The 22,212-nt window shown below is 44.1% G+C and overlaps 1 protein-coding gene across 16 annotated transcripts in view; it reads left to right on the forward strand.

Annotated features, from left to right (window-relative positions):
* The window catches only part of MAPKAP1 (MAPK associated protein 1), a 176,123-nt gene that overhangs the window by 73,175 nt on the left and 80,736 nt on the right, over positions 1-22,212 (forward strand). For 8 of the 16 annotated variants that reach the window (XR_014507212.1, XR_014507213.1, XR_014507214.1 and 5 more), the window contains exons 6-8: positions 1,854-2,030; positions 12,817-12,858; positions 15,352-15,461. Coding sequence is in view for 9 of the 16 variants with exons in the window: in XM_083423753.1 (XP_083279879.1) it covers positions 1,854-2,030; positions 12,817-12,858; positions 15,352-15,461 (329 nt within the window). In the remaining 7 variants the exon portion in view is untranslated. The remainder of the gene's footprint in view (positions 1-1,853; positions 2,031-12,816; positions 12,859-15,351; positions 15,462-22,212) is intronic. The other 8 variants (XR_014507215.1, XR_014507216.1, XR_014507217.1 and 5 more) reach the window with 1 other exon arrangement.

Raw genomic sequence — 22,212 nt, forward strand, 5'->3', positions numbered from 1 at the left:
TTAGCATGCGCTTTGCTATTAATTAATTTAAGCATCAGTCAAGCAATTAAAACTCCCAAATTCACCCAGCTGATTTTAGAATCCCTCCTGCCAGACGCCAAACATTTAGGCAGATCTTCCATGCCATACTGGAATGAAACAGAATACTGGTAAAGTGGCGACAGAGAACCAGTGGATTGATCAGAAAAGAGTTTTTTAAAAAATAAAAATAAAAAGAGTAATTAAAAAGTAATAGTGGGTTGTAGCCAATGCTAGTCCCTTTCAGAGTAGACCACTGAAAATAATAGACATAACTAACTTAAATCCATTTATTCCAGTGGGTCTACTCTGAGTAGTTGGAAACAACCTAGTTGTCTTGAGAGATAATGGATTGTGCCTCTGGGGCTGAAGTCAAAGTGTTGGAGAATCACAGCTCTGCTGTGGCTGCAGAGACCAGTAACTCATAACTGCTGCCTCCTGCATTGTTTTTGCTTTGTTAGCAGCACTGAAGTGACCTCTCCAGGGTGCAAGCTTGGGCAGTGTGCATGAAGGTCCTAGGTTCCCGAGATAACAAGACGCCCCTCCCAGCATCGCTGGCATGGTCAAAGGAAAGCAGAGCAATACATTTGGCACCAGCTGGGCTACAGAAATTGCTGGAAGGAGGCGTATAAGACAGCATCCAACTGCCTTAGGGACTCCATTCTGTATTTATGTAGGGTTTATTTCTTTGCCCTTTCTTCTCCTGAAGATGTCCCGCAAGGCAGTGGGTAAGTCAGCCCATTAGGTTTTTTTTATTTATATGCCTCTTAATACCAATATAGGCTTCTAAGCTGCTTTATAAGTATAAAAACCAATGACACAATTATTAAAATACACATACCTATAATTAAAATATGCAATAAAACAATCCTGTTAAAACAGTAAAGCAGTTAGAACAGGAGACTCTGGCTGAAAGATCAAGGGAATGCCTGTGTAAACAAGGTGTGTCTTCAAAAGCCAGCAGGATGCCAGTGCTGATGGAGCCTCTAGTATTTCAGCAGGGAATGCATTTAACAGTGCATACAGTTTGACATTACAGTGGTACCTCGCAAGACGAATGCCTCGGAAGACGAAAAACTCGCAAGATGAAAGAGTTTTCCGTTTTCTGAGTTGCTTCGCAAGACGGATTTCCCTATGGGCTTGCTTTGCAAGACGAAAAGTCTTGCACCTTTTTTTTAAAACCGCCAATGCATTCCTATGGGAAACCGTCAATACACAGTGGTGCTTCGCAAGACGAAAAAACTCGCAGAATGAAAAAACTCACAGAACAAATTAATTTCATCTTGCGAGGCACCACTGTATCTTGTGTTGGATCATTTCAGAAAATTTGAAGTATTGCCCATTTCCAATAAGCATATTATTCATTTGTCTCCCCTTCTCTGACCCTTGCGGTATGAGTATTATTTTTTATTCATTTAAATCACATTCTGTAAAGTTCATTATGTGAAGTACCTTGAACACTCTACATTGTATCAGTACTCCTTATGACAATCCTGTAGTGTAGGTCAGCATCATTACCACCATAAATAGTGAATTTGTGGCAGAGGTGAAATTTGAACCAGGAAGTTCCTAATTCCATGAGAAGCAGTGATGCCATTAGTTCAGGGGTCTGTAAAAGGTGGAGAGGTCTATCCATGGCTATTAACCATAATGGCTAAATAAAACATCCAAGCACTCTGTACACTTGAAAGTACCTTTGAGGAAAAAATTGCTGAGCATTACTGAGTGCAAACCGGCTGCCTTCTCCCTTGCTAAACTTTTTTTTTTATAGTGGAAAGCAATATACAAATTTATTAAACTTCAACCTGAAACAATCTTCCTTTCATTTACTGCAGTGAAAATGTCAGCGCTTACTGCCTCCACATTGCTGAGGACGATGGTGAGGTTGACACAGACTTCCCACCCTTGGATTGCAATGAGCCCATCCACAAGTTCGGCTTCAGCACACTGGCACTGGTAGAGAAATACTCCTCACCCGGCTTGGCAGCCAAGCAGTCCCTCTTCGTCCGGATGTGAGTTTGCACAACAGCTTCCCCCTTCCTTCTCTATCCCTCTTTCTTTATTTCCTTAACAATCTTGGTGCATGGGACACTTCCAGACAGTCACTGTTTTCAGGGGGGGGGGGTTCAGTCCTACGCTGACTGGCAAACTGAGATGGTGTTACTATGGTTAGTTGGCAGAACTCGCACAACAAGTCTGCTTTCCCAAAAGAGCTGACTTTTTTGCACTAAAGAATAGTGACGGCAAAGGCACTAGGAAGCATGGGATAACACTCTGATGCCTCACCTAAGCTCCCCACAAACAGATTGGGATAAATCCTCATTAAATAGTCAGTTGTCAACTAATCTCCCAGCAAACATATCAGGATAAATACTCAATACTCAACAGGTTACTCAGGGGAAACTGCCATAATCTTCCTCAAGACCACCAGGATGCTGCTTTCCATATTTCAGGGTTAATTTACTATTAACTTCTTTCCTACCCTCGGGGCAGCATACATTGTCAGAAGAACCATGTCACCATTGTAAGAGGCAGTATGCCTCCGAATATCAGTTGCTGGGAATCACAGGTAGGCAGAGTGCTCTTGTGCTCTTGTGGGCTTCCCACACGTCTGGTTGGCCACTGTGAGAACAGAATGCTGGACTAGATGGGCCTGATCAGCAGCCTCATCTTAAGTTCTTGTGTACTCTCTTTCTCTACTTACCAAAAATAATGCTCTAATATTTTTGTTATTTTTTTAAAAAAAGTCATGTAACCTGCTCATAAGTTCACACACCAGCTTCCATTTCAGAATCTGATTCTAAATGGGCTTGCTTTGAAGGACAAAAGCATGCCATGGCATCCGATTCAAAGACAGCGTTGATGGGGGTTTAAATCTCATAGGACTGATCATTTGCTCAAGTGCTGGAAAACCCAACAGCGTGGATTTAAATGTATTCCAAATTCCATCCATATGCTCATCGCTTGTTTACTGGCTCTTTTTGTCGTCATTGCATATATACATGCATATATGTTGATTCCATGCATATGTGTGTGTTTGTATGCAGAATTGTACTTTCCATTTTGTTTCAGCTGTACACATTTTCACTGTCCTGAAGAGTTTCTGGCTCTAAGGGCAGAACAAACGTCATCCGCATAACTCAGTGCTTGCAAATCTGACTCTGTTTCTCCCTTGGCAGGGACTGTGTCTGGGGAGAAGTTGAGGCTTTCCATGTGTCTGTCTTGAAATGACAGAAGTAACTAAGGGGCAGCGGGGGGGTGGGGAGGATGGATGGCTTTGGTCTGCCAGCCGTGTGTGTGTGTAAGTGCGTAAGGTTCTGATAGATCCAGAGATTGAAAACTTGGCCCAGTGGCATTTTCAGCAGGCCTAAGAGATTTGCAGTTCAGCAGAAGGCAGACTTGAATGTACACTGGGGCCTAAGCTGCTTAGGCCTTTATAGGCCAAAAGACAAAAACAATCTCATGACCAGACACTAGAAAACTGATATAATAAAGCTACTTTTACTGTTGTAGGCAGGAATGCTTCTGAATACCAGTTGCTGGAAGCAGCAGAAGGGGTGAGGGCTCTTGTGCTCAGGTCCTGCTTGCGGATTTCCCATAGGTATCTGGTTGGCTGCTGAGAACAGGATGCTGAGCTAGATGGGCCTTTGACCTGATCCAGCAGGCTCTTAGGTTCTTAAGCAGTTGCTCATTCTGTGCCATCTGAAGCTTCCGCTTCAGCAAACGAGTTAGGGCCATCGAGGCCTCTGGTTGCCGATTACTGCAGCTTCCGATGTCTGAAGCCTGTCCGTGCACTGTGCTGAATTTGTTCTTGAATACAACATGGTCAGCCAAGCTAACAATGACAGAGCCCCGCTTGGTGGTTGCCAGTTCTGGCATGGCATGCTTTGGCAGGAAGCACTTTGCCGAACTTTGTTCTCTTGAAAAGTCCTGCCAAGGCAAACCAGCAGCCACCAGAGTTTGTTTAGAAATACCTGGTGACAGAGGTTGGAACGTCCGTTTGATATTTCAAGGCGAGAATATATGTCTTTGTGGTTATGGAGAGTAGTAAATAATTGAGTTTGATTAGGGAGAGGCACCTCATTATCCCCCCCACCTGTGCCCAGCTGGTAGGGGAGGGTCGAAATGAAGCCATTAGCTGTCTCTCTTACTGGCATCTCAAAGCGCTCAAATACATCTGTGTCTTATTTTCTTTTCTGGCACAATCAGTCGAGCGAGCTAAGCAGGCATGACCGAATTTGGCAAGTTCCAAGGACTCTGGCAAAGTTACACAAGGAGAAGACGGAAGGGCAGCCATCCTGGCTTTGAATGCGGCCATTAGTCTAGTGAGCTGATGGCTTTTGGAAGACAATCGGCCGGGACAAAAAGGAGTTTTGTCTGTCCAATGTCAAGCGCTAAGCTCCCCCGGCAAGCTGCTCTCATCAAGTGGGATTTTTCAAGCCAAGTCTTAACTGAGCATACACCGCCACATAAGCATATCTGGTAAACTGGGACATGGGTGTTTAGAAGGGGCTGCTCTACTCCTCTTCCATGGTCCTGGAAAGCCAGGGTGGTGTAACAGGTAGAACATTGGCAAGAGTTAGGCAAACGAGACCTGGTTTCAAATCCTGGTTGCAGTCATGAGGATGACTTTGGGACAGTCCTTGACTCTCAGCTTCACCTGCCAGACTACAGCTCAGTGATAAAGCAGCTGCATTGCATGCAGAAGGCCCCAGGCTCATTCCCTGGTGTCTTCAGGTAGGGCTGTGGAAACCCTGGAGAGCCACTGCCTGCCACTGTAGACACCCCAAAGCTGGATGGACCAGTAGTCTGATTCAGTATAAGGCAGCTTCTTATGTCCATTCTAAAACCAATGAAGCTTTTCCAAGTTCTGTATCTCGGTCTGATCTTGGTAAAAGACTGGATGTGAGCTAATAAACTGAAGCTGAATCCAGACAAGGCAGGGATGCTCCTGGTCAGTCACAAGGCAGATCAGGGAAGAGAGGTTCCATCTATTTTGGATGGGGTTGCACTCCCATTGAATCGTAGAATTGTGGACTTGGAAGGGACCCAAAGGATCATCAACTCAATCCCCTCTTAGTTCAGTAATCACAGCTAAAGAATCTCTGACAGATGGCCATCCAACCTCTGTTTAGAAACATCTGCTTAGGTTTGCAGTTTGGGTGTGGTTCTGAATCCAGCCCAGAAACTGGTTGCCCATGTTTCAGCAGCAACCAGGAGCACTCCTCAGAGTATACAATATTATTATAATTATACAATGATAATAATTAGGGGTGCATTGCAATGATCAATCCAGATCTTTATGTGTCACCTTTTATATTATTTATATATTATTATATATATTATTTTCTGTGCACATATATGGGCAAACGATATGTAGTGCTCAAATACCCCCCCCCCCCGAGTGGCTTAAGTTGTCTTTTTCTTGCACACTGTTCTTCTGAAACTGAAGTACCTTGCATTTTCAGTACAGTGGTACCTCGCAAGACGAATGCCTCGCAAGACGAAAAACTCGCAGAACGAAAGAGTTTTTCGTTTTCTGAGTTGCTTCGCAAGACGGATTTCCCTATGGGCTTGCTTCGCAAGATGAAAATGTCTTGCGCCTTTTTTTTAAAACCGCCAATGCATTCCTATGGGAAACCGTCAATACACAGTGGTGCTTCGCAAGACGAAAAAATTCACAAGACGAAAAAACTCACAGAACGAATTAATTTCGTCTTGCGAGGCACCACTGTATTCCCAAATGCTTAGCTTTGGTGTATACAGAACTCTTCCTCCTCAGTATTATTCCCGCACACCTTCTCCAGAGTGACCCTAGAAACCAATAGCTGACTCACCTATCTTCACTCTGGCTGAAATCAAAGGGTAGGAAGACTACTTCTCAGTGGCTCTCCTTTCATGCAGATCAGGTGGGTGTAGAATGCTGGAGACAGGGGCCTGCTGCAGAAGCACTAATGGGTCTGCAACCCAGGATCACTACACCTCTGCTAGGAAGTTAGTTGACTGAAATAGTAACTGGGGGGGAGGCAGTGATTAAACAATTCGCCCCTCTTCCCAGGGAATTATGGGAATTGTAGCTCTCTGAGGGCAATAGGGGCTTTCTAGCAACCCCCAGTACACTTGAGAAGCTACAGTTCCCAGGATCCTTTGGGGGAAGCCATGGCTGTTTAAAGTGGTATGATACTTCTTTGAATGCATAGTGCAGACACAGGGCCTTGGTTGGCCTTTCCCTATCCAATACTGTCTCCAGCAGCAGCAGGCCCATGGTGAATGCAGCAATCATGAAAAAGTTTCCCCACTGCCTTAGAGACGATAAGCGAAGAATCAGCCTCTTGTCTCCCACTCCCCTCTTCCCCCCTTTCTTCTTTTCCCTTCAAGCATTAATGGATTTGCCCAAGCCAGGCCTAAGGGTGAGCGTGTGTGCATTTTTCCTCCTGAGGTGTGGACGTTCTCCTCGCTTCTCTCTCTCTCTCTCTCTCTCTCTCTCTCTCTCTCTCTCTCCTGCTTCTCCCCCCCCCCCCTCCTTCCCCATTTTCCCTCTCCTGAACCTTGCCACCCTGGCTCCGGCGTCGAGGCTGTAAAGGAAGATGGAAAGCCAAGTTACCTCAGAATGATCACTATCATTAACATTCACGGGGGGTTCACTCATCATTCCTGACTGCACAGACATGGCAGCCGCTATGAAGCGTCCACAGGTGTAGCGCGATGATACATATTACATTGTGCCACAATGGATTTATGTATTCTGTAACAAAAGAAAAGTGTAATGAAAAAATACAGAAGGTAATCCTTTATTCCTCCACCACGCAATTTATCAGTAATGCCGGCGGATGATAAGTGCCAGGGATTTTCCTTTGCTTGATTTAACCTTGTCACCCAGGTATGTTTTCGTAAAATGATTGGGAGGGAAGAGGGTTAGAAGGAAGCCAGCTGTAGGGGGTTTTCTTCCCTTGGTCTAATTTCTTTTTTTAAAAAAATAATAAACAAACAACAAGAAAAATAGAGATGGCATGGATTTTTAATGGGTGAGGCAATACTCAATCCACATTACATTTGAGACTGAGACCTCTCTTCTCCCATCCCACCCCAGCCAACCCCTCTCTCCTAATACTGTAGCTCAGGGTAAAATGATTGGCCGAAAGTTTGGGATTGACATGAGGAAGGGAAATTTTGCACACTGCAGGTAACCTGTGGAACTCACTTTCACAAGGCGCAGCAACAGTTACTGGGTTAGAGGGGGCAGAGAACCACAAGCAAAATGATACAAAGGTTTCAGCATTTGAGTTTGTTTGTTTTTTAGTTTAGAGAAAAGGTGATTTAAGAGGTGACATGATAGAAGGTTATAAAATTATGCATGGCGTACAGAAAGTGGGTAGAGAAGAGTTTCTCCCTGTCTCTAAACTCTAGAACTTGCGGACATCCAGTGAAACTGACAGTTTTGGAAAATCCAGGACAGATAAGAAAAAGGTACTTCTTAACCTAGTGCAGAGTTAAACTATGGAACTCGCCACCAGCCTAGATGGCTTTGAAAGAGGATTGGAAAAATTCGTGGAGGATAAGGCTACTAGCTACAATGGTACTAGCCTCCATAATCTGAGGCAGTAATGTTTCTGAATCCTAGTTGCTGGAAACCACAGGAGGAGAGAGTGCTCTTGTGCTCTTGTCTGGCTTGTGAGCTTGCCTTCAGGGCATCCAGTTGGCAACTGTGAAAACAGGACAATGAAGTAATTGGTCTTTGGCCTGATCCTAGTCAGTATTCTCTATTCTGACCAACTCTATACTGACAGTCTCTATACAGACTGACTCTGGGGATTTAGTCGGCAGCCTTTCCCAGCCCTTCCTGGAGAAACCAGGAATTGAACATGGAATGTTCTGCATGCAAAGCAGGTGCTCTACCGCTAAAGTGTAGCTTCCTGTGCTTGGCATTGTAGCTATGCTGCACTTTGACTTCCACTAGTGGTGGAAGCAGTAGGCTTCTGTAGCAGAAGGCCCATCACCAAGTCACAATAAGAGAGGCAAGATGTTTCTATGGTATAGGGAGCTGCAGAGAATGGTTCAAATATTATGCTTTGTACTAGACCAAGTTGGCTACCCTTGACAGAGACAGGAACTTCTGTTGGCTGCGTGATCTCAAGATGGTGGTTGGGGCCAAAGAAGGTGAAAGAGAGAAGGTGCCGTTTTAAAGAGTTAGGGTTTTTTTTTTTTTCAACAACAAGATAATACTGTATTGTGCAACATCTAGGAAGAGATAAAGAATCCCAGTTATAACGGGAAAATGGAAAGGGGTGTAAACAAGCAAAAGAGGTAAGGATTAATGGCACAATGAGGAAAACCTGAACCAGAAGGGTAGAGAAAAAGAGAGATCTGAGTGTAGAGAGCACACCAGGAAGACAGGAAGGAGGCAGTGCCAATATTCCATGTACGCCTAAAAAGGCAAGGGCTGTGGTTTTTGCCCAGGACATCTTCGGGAATCACTGCAGGCACTGGATGTCCTGGTGCTGTGCCTCCCCCCCCCCTTTCCGACAAGACCTCCCTCCCTTGCTGCTCCCTGGCCCTTCCAAAGCTTGTCATCCCTCAGCTCTTGGAAGACCGACATCATGGCCCTGTCTGGCCAGGCTCCAGAACAAACATCCCGGCGTTTACAATTTCAGGCTGCATGTTATATTCTGCAGCCGTTGCCAGGGCCTCACTTACTCAAATAGTTCCACTAAATATAGTCAAACGCAGGGCTTTCTCCTCTCCTCTCCCCCACCAACCCCCAGCTCCTTGGCCTGTGCTTCCCTCCCCGCTTTTTTGTCTTTCTTATTTTACTTTGATCAGTAAAATAAACTTTTAAAGATTGGTTCTGGGATGGGCTCCAGGTTCTGAGGTAAAGGATGGCTGGGGTTCAGCCATGATTCAGTAACGGAGTGCTCAGAGCAATTAACTTGACAGCTTTCAGGCCATGTTGCTCGCAGAGCACAGGCAGGCTCGAGCTAAGGCAGGCTTTAGCAGGGGACTGTTGTGTTTTTACTCTCGGAAATGGGGCTCTATCTTTTTTTGCAGGGAGTGTTCAGGGAAGGTGCCTCTCTGCACAGAAGCCCACAGGTAGGAACTGAGGGCAGCAGCATTCTGCCCTCTCGTGCTTTCCAGCAATTCAGATACATCCTGCTTCTGGCAATGGCTGCAAGCCATTGATAGCTATTCTCTGTGCCTCCTCATAGAGCTGCCCCCCACTCACTTCCCTGGTAGCTCAGAGACTCTTCATTTAGGGCCAGTTCAGAGGATCCAAATTGTAACTCTTTTTCTGGACTGTACCACTTTCTGGCTATTTATGAAGAGTGAGGAGGAATGCATGTAGAGTGCATGTAGAGGTGAGGAACTAGCATGTCAGGAAGAAGGCTGAGCTAAATAAACCCTTCTCACTGGCCTGCTAGGTGTGTTTGTTTGTTTAGATGGTCCAATATTAAAATACAGAATTCCCCCATTACCAAAATCTTGGAAGTGGTTCAGTACAGTGAAAAGCTTCGCTGCTTGCTTTTCTTGTGTAGAATCTGTTGCTGTGATGTCGCAGGTACAGGCTTAGACAGCTTTAAGAGAGAGAAAAGCCCCATCGCACTTTACTTTTAAAGCAGTGCCATACCACTTTAAATGGTCATGGCTTCTTCACTTAAAGAAAGCTGGGAACTGTAGTTGGTTACAGGTATTGAGAAATGTTATGAAACCCCTATTCCCCTACAAAAAGCTACAATTTCCATAGTTCTTTAACAATCAAACTTAGAGGACTCTGGGAATTGTAGTGCTGTGTGGGGAACCATGACCTCCTAACAATTCTCAACACCCTTAACTACAGCTCCCAGAATTCTTTGGGGCAAGTTATGGCTGTTTAAAGTGGTATGATGCTGCTTTATATATTGCGGATAGGGCTCTAGACACATCCATGGAAGAGGTCTGTTGATGACTATTAGTCAGGATGGCTGTATGGAGCTTCCTAGTTCAGATTAGTGTCCTATAAGAACTCTCTCAGCCTAGGGGCCACATTCCCTTTTGGGCGACCTTCTGGGGACCAAATATCTGTGAGTGGTGAGGCCAGCAGACCAAAGCGGGTGGAGTAACGAAAGTAAATCTTAACCTTTGTACGGTAGACTAGTTCTACACACTCTTCTCTGTCCTCCCTCCAGACAAGCAAGAGGCTTTATTGGAGTTGAAAGATACATTCCAGCCAGGCAAAAACATTCATTTGCCTTTCCTGGCTCTTACAAGTAGAATGCTGAAGCAGGTGTGCCTTTAGTCTGATCCAGCAGGGCTCTCTCCTTATGTGCGCAGATGTTAAAAATGCAACAAACGTGCTAAAAATAGGTACAGATATTAAAATGTTTTGTGCAAAAGTTAACATTTGCTGGACCTTTGGTCTGATTCCTCAGGGTTCTTCTTGTGCTCTTTATGATGGTATAAATTTCTCCTGGCTCTTCAGGAACTACATAAGAATGTAAGAAGTGCAGGCTAGATCAAGCCAGTGGTCCATCTAGGGCAGAATCCTGTTCTCACAGTGGCCAAGCAGATGCCCCAGTGTTGGAAGCCCACAAGCAAGATCTGAGCACAGTACTAATTCTCCCCTTCTGCAGGTTCTAACACCTGGTATTTGATAGCTTTCTCCTCTGGGAATTTGTATAATCCTCTTTGAAAGCCATTAGGTTAGTGGCCATCATTACCTCCTGTGGATGCTTAAAAAACAAGGGGTGGTGCTTAAAGAACAACACCCTAGCCACTTCTGCCTATTTTTTCATTTTAACTCTCCCCTTCTTACGCCTTTTCACCTTGGCTTTCCTTCCACATTTCAACTCATTTTCTTAATGTTTACTTTGGATTTTGGCTGAGCATTGCAATAAGTACCACAATGTGTTCTGCAGGCAGAGTTCTCAGGCTTTGCCGGTGTAAGCTGACTTAAATGTCAGAGAAAGATTTGGCCTGTTCAGTATGTATCCAAAGTAAAGAAGCATCAAAGTTTATTAAATTGGGGTGGGTGGGTGTGCAGTGGAGTGAAGCCACCAGACACATGGAAGGTTTTTGGGGGGAGTATCCTAAGGGGTCTTCCGAGTGGCCATCATGAATGAGTAGAAAACAGCCAAAAGCCTTTTGCATTTAAATACTTTGTGGCTTTGAATTACAAATTTAATTGATTAAATAAGTTTACAAGTACAATCCTGTGTCTTTTTACTGGAAATAAGGTCTGCTTTGCTCAGTGGAACTGACTCCCATGTAAATGTGCATAGGATTGAGACTTAATAATATTTAAATAGGCGTTTTAGCCAAATCATCTCCCCCTCCTCCTTATTTATTTATAAAAATATTTATATACCACCAAATCCTAAAAATATATCAAAGCGGATCGCAGCATTAAAAAAAATAAAAGCCATGCAATAAAAGTGTGAAAAAGTTAAAAACAATTCAAAAAGTTTAAAAAGAAGCTTCAATAAACCATTGTGGAAGGATGAACTTCTAATTGCCTACATAGGCACTTCTTGTTCTTCAGCTTGAAGTCCCTAAGTGATTGTTAAGCGTTAGAACAACTTTGGATTCATTAGACCAAAAATAAAGAGAAATAAAAAGTGAGAGCGGGTTTATATATTACTCCCTTCTGGGGCTGGTCGGAGTAGAACCCAGAATGCCTCAGCTGGGTGCAGAGCTGCCCCATGAGGGAAGTCACCAGGACTACTGGTTGGAGAGTCTCACTGGGCAGTGAAGACCTGTGAGCTAGTGGAGTGGCTTGGCCCATCCAGCCTGTCTTCTCAACAGGAAGGGCTTGGGTTCAGGCTGGCACTTTGCCTAGACAGCTCTTGCCTTTCCTGGCTCTGGCGTGTTCTAACCCTGACTCCTGATGCTGCCTGCATATAACTCAGCCCCAACAGCATTTCAAAGATCCAGTGAAGGTTGTTTTCCAGAACTGATGTAAGAACACAGGGGAATGCCTTGGAATGCAGGGTAATAACAGGTGAGACAATTGATCCATCTAATTCAATACTGTCTTCACTGACTGGCAGCAGCTCTCCAGGGTATCAGTCAATAAGCCTTTCCCAACCCTGCCTCTGGATTTCAGGGAACATACCTTGGACCTTTTACATGCAGAGCATCTTCTGTACCACTGAGCTACAGCATTTCCTGTAAAAAAGAAGTAATATTCTAGTCCTGATAAAGGGCTGATTTAAATAAGAACACAGGAAGCTGTCTTAAACTAAGTCAGACCATGGGCCTATCTAGCTCAGTATTGTCTATATTGACTAGCAATGGCTTTTCAGGGTTTCAGACAAAGGACTCTTTTGCATGCTGAATTATATGACTGAATTATATCTGTACAACAATAATCTACTCATTGAGGAATCCTCAAGATATACTCCTAAAATATTCCAGATTTTCCCAAAACCGGTTTTAAAGTCATTAATAAATATTTTTTTAAAAATAAAAGGAGTATGTCTTTGGACCCTGTTCTCTATTATTGTTGGATCAGATCTGTGCACTTACTTTTCTTCCTGTCACGTAAGGTGTTGGGCACTGGTGAAATGTCTAGAGCTAATTCCAAATAATAAGAAATTTATTATTTCTGTCCTGCTTATCTACTGATGATCTTAGAAGGTCTAATAGGGTAGTTGTTTATTTTTTTTAAAAAAAAATGCAATACAAATAAGCAATTACCCTGTTTTTAAAAAGAAAAAGCCACACAGTATAAAATAAATGGCAGAAATTAGCAAGAATAAGCCTCTGAAAGTTGCTTCTGGGACAGTCTTGTACATCTTGCCAGAATGATCTCATTTTTCTCTGCAGAGCTTCTGGGTCGAAAGCTGCACCTGGATTCCCCAGCGACAGGTACTGGGGACAAACTCCAGATGTGTTGGCATAATCTGTTGCAGCAAAAACAACAGCGTTGTGGGGTACCTTAAAGACAAATATTTTTATCGCCTCCTGAGCTTTTGTGGGATTGGAGTCTTTGTTGGGTGCACAAAGCAGTCTAAAATAGATTTTGTTAAAGGCAGTGGCGTAGCGTGGGTTGTCAGCACCCGGGGAAAGGCAAGTAATTTTTGCCCCCTAACCCGTGGATTTTAGTAGGGGGTGAGAGCTGCAAGTGCGAGCGCACCCCCTCCCAGATGTTGCGCCCGGTGCAGCCGGCCCCCCCTGCACCCCCCACGCTACGCCACTGGTTAAAGGTATATTCTATACCCAAGTTGTGTAGAGATGGATAGATTCAATCCATGTTTGGGTAATTAACAAAAGAATTGAGTGGGTGCCTAGATTAAAAATGTGGGGCTTTGCATACTCTCTAGTGGGAGAAAGCCCCCAGCAGAGTTTAAAACACTATCAAAGTTAAGCAGCAGTATAGCATGGAATGTATGCCATTAAACCCTTTTGCATAACCCATTTAATCTACTTTAAAGCTCTTGTCCCAGCCCCACTCCTCTAGCATTGAACAGTTCACACACACTTAAGTAAGTTTAAAAGCTTTACTTACTGAATCCAAAGGACTGATTCATGTACTGTTCCATTCAACAGCAAGGAGAACACAGGTTGATTACTTGTGCATGCAAAATACACAATATAGTTTTAGACCTGTGGCCTGAACTTGGAGCAAGTTCAGACACATCCATCCTGGTCAGTTACATGGTTGGCAGGGAAAGTGAGAAAAGGAACTAGAATAAGCTTTACTTCCTCACTCATGGAGGTGAGAGGGCGTGACCTGGCTAAGTCTAGGAACAGAACTCTTTGGTCCCTACATTTGACTGCAATTTCCCACAGTTTGGGCTCCATCATGGGAGCGTGATCCTATCGGAGCCCCTTAAGGAGGCCTCACCTGCTGCAACACCGTCATGCCATCATCCCTGGCATCAGGGGCCCCGGGAAATCCAGCTTTTCCCAGGGTACCTAGGTATGGGTGTCAGGAGCCCTGGGAACCACATTTCTTAGAGTCTTTGTCGTAAAAGCCATTGCCATAGCAGGGAGGGAAGTCTCCCAACAGGATCTCCTTCTGTCACTTCCAGAGAAGTAAATAAGAAGGTGGGTGGATGGAGGTATTCTGCAGATTAGACTACAGTCAAAGCCAAAGGACTCATGCTTACCTCAGTTTGATGATGAAAATTAACATACCAACGAAGTGCATGGTCAGTCAATTTGCACCTTAAGTGCATTTAGCTTGTGCGAATTCAGCTTAGCAATCCCACCCAACATTACGCTCACCTGGTGAGAGTGTTCAGAGGTGCTGGGAGAATGTTTTGACTATATGCGATTTTGGCTTTATGCTCTATCCCCAGAACATAACCTCTACATAAATTGAGATTTGGCTGCAAGTCCAAACATGGGCATTGCAGACTTCAACGACACCCCCTAATTAGCTGTGTCCTGCTCCCATCTGTGGGCACACAGATAATTTCAGGATTTTGTCTCAATAAATATTTCTCACTGCAGCCATGGGGCATCATATTTGTGGCAACTCAGCACTGAAGCAATATTTCTCAGTCCATGCTGAATTGAAATGCAATTGGATCACGTTTTCTAATTGCATTGCAACTCAAGAAGTGCTGCGTTCTTCATTTGAGCTCTGTGTGCACCCATTGACCCTTCTATTTAGAGCCCAGCTTGGGGCTACTTTTAAAGACCTCCTAGAATTTGGATCTGGTGTGAAATCAGACTCCTCATCAGCTTCAGGGAACTCTGTGAAACCTCTGCTCTAAGAGCTGCATTGTTTGCCGGTCCAATTGAAGGTGTTGATCTACATGGTTTTGTCTTGCCTTCAGTATATTGTTCTTCCTCTCCTCCACTGGCCTTAAAATGCTGGATAACAGTCCTAAGACTTTTCCTGATGCAAGCTGCCCTCTGGTGACTATTTTGCAGTAACATGTGACACAGATACAGATCCTTTATTATGTGATCATAGACCCAAACAAAATAAAACTAACAACCATTCAAGTGAGTTATCTTAACATACAGAATACATTAAAGTGGGTTGTAATGCATAAATGATATAAAATAAGATATACTACATAGTACCTTAAAATAAGGAAATTAAGAATGAGTTATAAATAAATAACGTAACATAACCGGATTAAAGATTGTAATACATGAGAACAGCAGTGGGACAGGATGTTTTAATTGGAGGATATTTCCTTTTCAGTTTTTTTGCAGCCAGAAAGAGAAATCTAGCCAGGGTCTCTGTTAATAGTTTGTTCAAATCTGCCAAAAGGTAGGCCAGATAATATTACATGTGGGTGAGGGTTTTTGTGTGTTTGTGTTTGTGTTTGTGTGTGTGTGTGTGTGTGTGTGTACACATAAGTGCATGCGTGTCACACTCTCCATTTCTGTGTCTTGCAGAAATGCTGCACATGGATTCTCACTTATCCAGGTGGACAGCATGAAGGTCACCATGAAGGACATCTTGCAAAAGGCTTTGAAGCGGAGAAAAGGATCCCAGCGAGGCTCAGGTGGGGCTCTCATTATGCTCATTTTGGAAGTAGGTTGGTTTGTTGCTGGCATCTTTAATACCTTTTCCTTAGAAGCCTACTTCCTGCTTTCCTTTGTGGAAAAGTTCTAACTTGCTTTTCCCAACGAGTGCAACAAAGGTAACAAAGGCATTTTAGACTCTATTCCCAGCTGTTTCTGTTGTACACAGGTCAGAAGATCCTCCGCCATATTTCACAGTGGGAAATGCCAACTGCGATGAGAGGAGGGTGACGGCCCAATATATCCATAGCAAAGCCCCGGTTCCTGGTCTTGTGATTATTATCACCCACTTTGTAGTAAACGGCCTTGTCGGAGTAAAGACCGCAGGCCAGCATTCTCTGACTGCAACAAGCTGGGAATGTGAACGAGCCTTCACTTCTCACGGTTTATGTACACTTTTTTAAATTAGTGTCAGAGAAAGATATGAATTGAAACTGTAAATCTATAGATATGTCTCTGCCCAATGCAGTAGTACTTAATAACAGAGAAATAGGTGCATTCCAGTGCTGTCAAATATGCCATTGTCTTTCCAAATGGCGTGTACACCAAATCTCATGAAAATCGTTTGCAAGCGTCTTGCATTAATATCACTGGACCTGAAGGCTGGCTGAAGTGCTGCTTTTCTCCTCTTTAAAGTGGGAGCATCCAGCAGCTCAGTACTCACTTGACACTAAACCATGGTTTGGTACTATGTGGATGAGCTTCAGCGAGGCCCAAGTGAAGTGCCTAACTCACCCCCCTTCCCTCCCCTCCAAGTTTATTCCTGGTTTCAAAGAACCTCAGCCTATGACAAGTCCTGTGTTAAATGAGAAGAGCCTGCTGGATCAGGCCAGTGGCTGCAGCCTGTTTTCATAGAGGAGTTGCTGCATCCCTTGTGTCGTGGACTGGCTGGATGCAAAGGAGTGGGGGGAAGAAGGCACCAGGTGGGGAACCCCCAAGGGAACCTCCAGGGGAAGAAGGCTCAGAGACAGGGGAGTGGTATTGGGATGATTATGCATGTTCAGAGGGAGAAGAGGGAGAGGCTTGGGAGGAGGTAATGGTGGAAGAGGCAACAGGGTTTAGTGAGCAGGAAGAAGCTGGGCCAGATAGTCCAGAATTTTGAGCATTTAGGAAGACTTAAGTGTTTGTGTATGTTTCATGTTTCTTAAAGATGCATGTAAGGGCTGGAGCCTACCACTCATTCTGAATAAAGGGGTTTACAGTCACTTGTCTTCAGGTGTTCTCATAAGCAATGCTAGGAACCATCTTTTATTTCTGACTTTCGTAAATTGAACAAACGTGCCATGTGAATCAAAGCACCTGGGTTTTTACATATCGCTCTTCCATTTTTCACATTGATTTGCCACCCCTCAGATGCAATGCACTGGGAAGTGAAGGTTTTGTGCACCTACTTGGGGAAGGAGCCGTAGCTCAGTGGTAGAACATCAGCCTTGCATGCAGCTGGTTCCAAGTTCAACCCCCAGCATCTCCAAACCAGGCTGAGAATGTCACCTACCCCAAAGCTTGGACAGCCACTGCCAGTCAGTTTAGACAATAGTAAGCTAAATGGACCAATGGTATGACTCCGGATAAAGCAGCTCCCTGTGTTCCTCTGTAAAGCTATAATCTTTTGTAGCTACTGAACTTGGGCTGACTTATTGTTGTAGTTATTGTTATTATTATTGTTACTACTCCAAGTGCTTCAATATTCTTATTCTTATTTTTATTCTTACTACTGTTACTGTTTCCAAAGCACCTTACATTTTCTGAGCACTGTGCATATATTTAAATAATAGCACAGTCCCTGCCTGTAGACTCACAGTCTAATTCAAAAGCAAAAAGGAATGGAGAGTGAAAAATGTTGGAGCAGCTGCTCCTTTGCTGTCTAGTAGATGGGCCAGATAATTTTCCACCTTGCCATGATGTTGTTTCTGGGACGCAGGGAGTACAAACTCCTGTATAAGCATAGGATTGGGCTGTGAAAGCTGCTGGTGGTTTTGCTTTAAAGCTTCCTTGTGATGCAAAGCTTCATTTGTGTCCAGAAAGTCCTAGGTTCATTCCCCAGCATCTCCAGGTAGAGCTGGGGGAGACACCCTGTCTGAAATCCTGGAGAGTCAGAGTAGGTAAAAAGGTAAAGGACCCCTGGATGGTAGAGTGCAGTCAAAGGTGATTATGGAGTGCAATGCTCATCTTGCTTTCAGGCCGAGGGAGCTAGCGTTTGTCCACAGACAACTTTTCGGGTCATGTGACCAGCATGACTAAACTGCTTCTGGTGCGATGGGACACCGTGATGGAAGCCAGAGTGCACGGAAATGTCGTTTATCTTCCCACTGCAGTGGTACCTATTTATTTACTTGCACTGGCATGCTTTTGAACTGCTAGGTTGGCAGGAGCTGGGACGGAGCAACGGGAGCTCACCCCGCCGCACAGATGCAAACTGCCGACCTTCCAATCAGCTAGCCCAAGAGGCTCAGTGGTTTAGACCACAGCGCCACCCGTGTCCCTATAGTCAGCATAGACAATATTGAGCTAGTTGAAACAGTGGTCTAACACCCTCTAAGGCAGTTTCCTATACTTGTACTCCCTAACTTTAGAGTTTTAAAAGTAGTCTTCTTTGCAAAAACTTCCTTAGAGGTCCTTTGTGTTTAAAAGTACACAGAAGCTTAGAGTCTCCCTATTTTAAATTGTGGAGCAACCAGGTTGGTGCCTGCAAGCCTATGCTTTTCCGTCCAGTGTTAGCAGGCATGCCCTTACAGCCCTAACACTGAGAGAATCTTTCTCAACATCAAGAAATAATTATGGTGAGAAATGGCACAGGGTCTTGTCACGCCACAAAGAACTTTAATATAAACCTATCTATAGACTTGGTAGGAGATAAGCATCTTGTCTTGGTTAAATGAATGAAACACTCCTTATTCTTCCCTTGCCCCCCTTCGCCCCCCCCTTTTAGTTTTAACTGCATTGGAAAGAGAACATAATTCCCCGCCCAGCGTTCTGTTTAGAAAAAGTAGTTGAGCACCATTTCTCTTTCTCTCTCTCTCTCCCCCCCTTCTTCAAACGAGTCTATAATCTGTCACGGATTTAATTAGCTATCTTCAGATGAAAGCTGAAGTTTTAATAAAAGTTAGAAGAGATAACACAGCGAAGGACACGGATGAGCTGTCTCAAGGCCATATTCCAGGGGAACGATAAGAGCTGTAAAAAATGGCAGTGTAGAGCAATTGAATGAAGCAATGAAAATCTGATTCTCGTAAAAAAAAAAAAAAAAGAGGGAGAGAAAGAGAGAGAGAGAGAACGGCGATGCTGGTAGGGTACAGTTGTAGATGAGAACCTGCTAGCGTCTGCAAGCAATTTGGCCCCACGCCAGACGTCATCGTTCACCCTCGGCTGTTGGCGCCGCGGTCCAGATGTGCCAGCCGCACGTCCCGGCTTTTGCCAGCTGACTGCGCCGTTTGATAACCGGCTCTCCGGATGCCCATCGCTGGCCGCAGAGATAGAATTAGATGATGATGATCTTCCCACAAGTTGAGAGAGGAAACAATGCATATAAATCTTGATTTCATCTCAGCGTGAGAAGTCTTTATCCATCATCACTCATAATGAACAAGTCGTTAGCCGCGATGAATGGTGTTCTGCTTCCCCCCCCCAACAAGCCCCCCCCCCAGCACCTTCCCTCACACTACCCACCTCTTTTGTTCACTTTTTTTGTTTTGTCTTGTTTTCCGGGTGACTTTTATCTGTTTCCTGGGGGTCAAACTTTTCTCTTCTCACGTGGGTAGTGGGAACAGTTACAGCATCTGCTTAGCCGAATAATTAAGTTGCCCGCTTGCCTAATGGATTAGGAGCAGTGCCGTTTTCCTTCTTGTTAGGCACTTCTGGAGCCAGTCAACTTAACGAGAATGCCGCCCACCCCCCCGATGCCATTCTGGAGTTTGAAAGTCCCAGCTCCCTGCCCCAGTTGGCAAAGAAAGGCATAATATTTTGACAGTGGTCACAGTGGGTCCATGGTGTGAACCTGGTTTTGCAGGTTGCCTTATATATATAGATATAGATATAGATAAGCACAAACTATCAAGTGAGACTCTAGACTCTACCTCCCATCATGTTTTGAAGGGATATCTACCTTGTGTGATAATTAAAGTGGCAATATCCATAATTTTCTGTGCGTGTATCCTTCACCATTACAATATACATACATATTATACATTCAGCCTTTGCGCGGCTGCTCTGGGGTTTGGGAAGGTTGGTGTTAGTGCTAGCCTGTTGCCTCTTTCGAAAGTCCCAGCTTTTCCGCAGTTCTAACTGAACTGCAGTGATAGGCTGCAAAATTGGTTTTTCACATCTTGCACTGGACAGAAGGGGCGGGGGAAGGTGCATTTTGTATTGAAATGCAATGAGATTGCTTTCAGACAGCATCTGCTGCACTCAAAATATTATGTCTGTCTTTATACCGGCCTGCTTCAGAAGATCGTTCACACAAATGGGCATCAGGGCTGACAGAGCCCCCTCTCCCCCCCCCCCCGCAAGCCTCTTCCTCTTCCTGCCTCCTGTCGGGTACCAGCATCAGCATGAAATCACTAGTTGATGCTATTTTATTTTACAAATTTATTTATTTATTTCGTAAGATTTATACACTGCTTGATTGTATATATTTTTAAAAAACAACAAAAATGCAAGACGGTTTACAGGAAGAATAAAACAATGACATTATTAGTAAAAACAGTCAAAAACAACTATTTAAAACTAAAAGCAGATTAAAACACACATCAACATTCTATATCTCTGGGTGGGCTTATCGAAAACAAAAATCTTTTGAGCAGGTGCTAAGAAGAGTACAACAAATGCTCCTACCTGATGTCAGTAGGCAGGAAGTTCCAAATTGTGGGTGCTGTCGCGCTGAAATATCAGTTTCTTATAAACGCAGAACAAATATTATGGAGCACCTGTAACAGTGCTGGTTCTGCAGATCAAAGCAGTCTAGTGGGCACATATGGAGTAAAGCAATCTCAGAAGTAAATTCTCAGGAAAACTTTGTTTCATCTGAACTTGGGTGATCTGGCTTCACGTCAATTAAAAAAACCAGGAGAGTTAAGCCAAGGTTTGCTTAATCTGAGCCAGGATCTTTCCGTAGAAGCCAGTGCTCAACAGAACAGAACAGAGCACTCAGCCCCAACATTTGTTGCTTTGGGGTTTGTGAAGCCTTGAATCTGAACCAGGCCATTGCCTCACAAACCCTGCAAAGGTCACTTTACTACTAAATAGTTGTTGTTGTTGTTGTAATTAAATTTGTATACCATCCTTCATCCAAAGATCACAGGGTGGTTCACAACATTAAAAAAATAGAACACAAAATAAATAATGAAACAAGAACAAACTAATAACCCCCACAAACATATTTAAAAAGCCATAGAATGTTCAATCAGCCAAAGGCCTGGTTATAGAGAAACGTTTTCATCTTGCACCAAAATATATACAGTATAATGAAGGCACCAAGCAACCCTCTCTGGGGAGAGCATGCCACAAACTGGGAGCCACCACACAAAAGGCCCATTCTCATGTTACCACCCTCCAGGCTTCTCATGGAGAGGACACATGAAGAAGGGCCTAAGATTAAGATTGCAGGGTTCAGGTGAGTTCATATGTACAGTAATTATAAAAATATTTATATATCACTATATCATAAAAAATTGAAGGTGGCTTCCCATTTGTGGAATGCTCTAACTAGCAAGGTTTGCCTGGTGCCTTCATTACATATCTTTAGGCGCTGTGCAAAACATTTTTCTATAACCAGTTTTTTGGCTGCTTAAAGAATATATGGCCTTTTAAGTGTCTTTGTGGTAGGGGGTTACTGGTTTTTTGCATGTTTGTCTTGTTGTATTTTGCGTTCTCATTTTGTATTTTTATGCTGTAAACTGCCGTGCAATTTTCAGATGGGCAGTATATAAATTCACTAAAATAAATCATACAGACATAAATTAAAATGAGAGGCCATCAACTATTATGGAAAGATGTATTCTTAATTGCCTGTATAAGCTTGGCATTACAGGAAAGTTTTCAACAAGTTGAAACAAGCTTCCTGCAGAATCTGGGCTGATGACACTAAAGACTTTGTTTTGTGCTGATGTCAAATAAGCCCCACCAACTCAATGGATAACAGCAGTCCTTCAGCGAATGAGCTGAGACATAAGGGTTTGGGTGGTCCCTAGGATTCAGGGCTTTGTAAATTAACAGAAGGCCCTTGAACCTGGCTCAGGAGTCGATGGGCAGCCAGTGCAGCTGTTTTCATGATGGTGTCCCATGTTCTCAGCCAGATGCCCCCTCCAGCAGTCTGGCTGCCGCCTTCTGCACCAGCTGGAGCTTCCACACCAGGCCCAAGGGTAGAACCACATAGTGCCCCTTGCAGTAATCCAGCCTCAAGGTTACCAACTCATGGACTGCAGTAGTCAGGTTATTCCTGTCCGGGAATGGACGTAGCAGGCAAACTGCCCAAACTTGATCAAAGGCCCTACTAGCCACAGAGTACACTTTCGCCTCTAGTGTGTCCCTAGCCAGCCTTCCCAGACACATAGTGTAGAATCTGAGCAGTATAGCCCCAGGCATTCATAAACAGTTGGCATCATCTGAATCTCTTGTCTATCCTGATTAACTGCCGACACCAGCATAGCACTCTGTGCCCACACCTTTTAATAGAAGGTTATATAAACTGTACCTTTACCGTACTCCTAGAGCTCTCAGTTGATACATATATACATA

This window comes from Podarcis tiliguerta (genome assembly GCF_965153285.1).
Source record: "Podarcis tiliguerta genome assembly, chromosome: Z".
Taxonomy (NCBI): domain Eukaryota; kingdom Metazoa; phylum Chordata; class Lepidosauria; order Squamata; family Lacertidae; genus Podarcis; species Podarcis tiliguerta.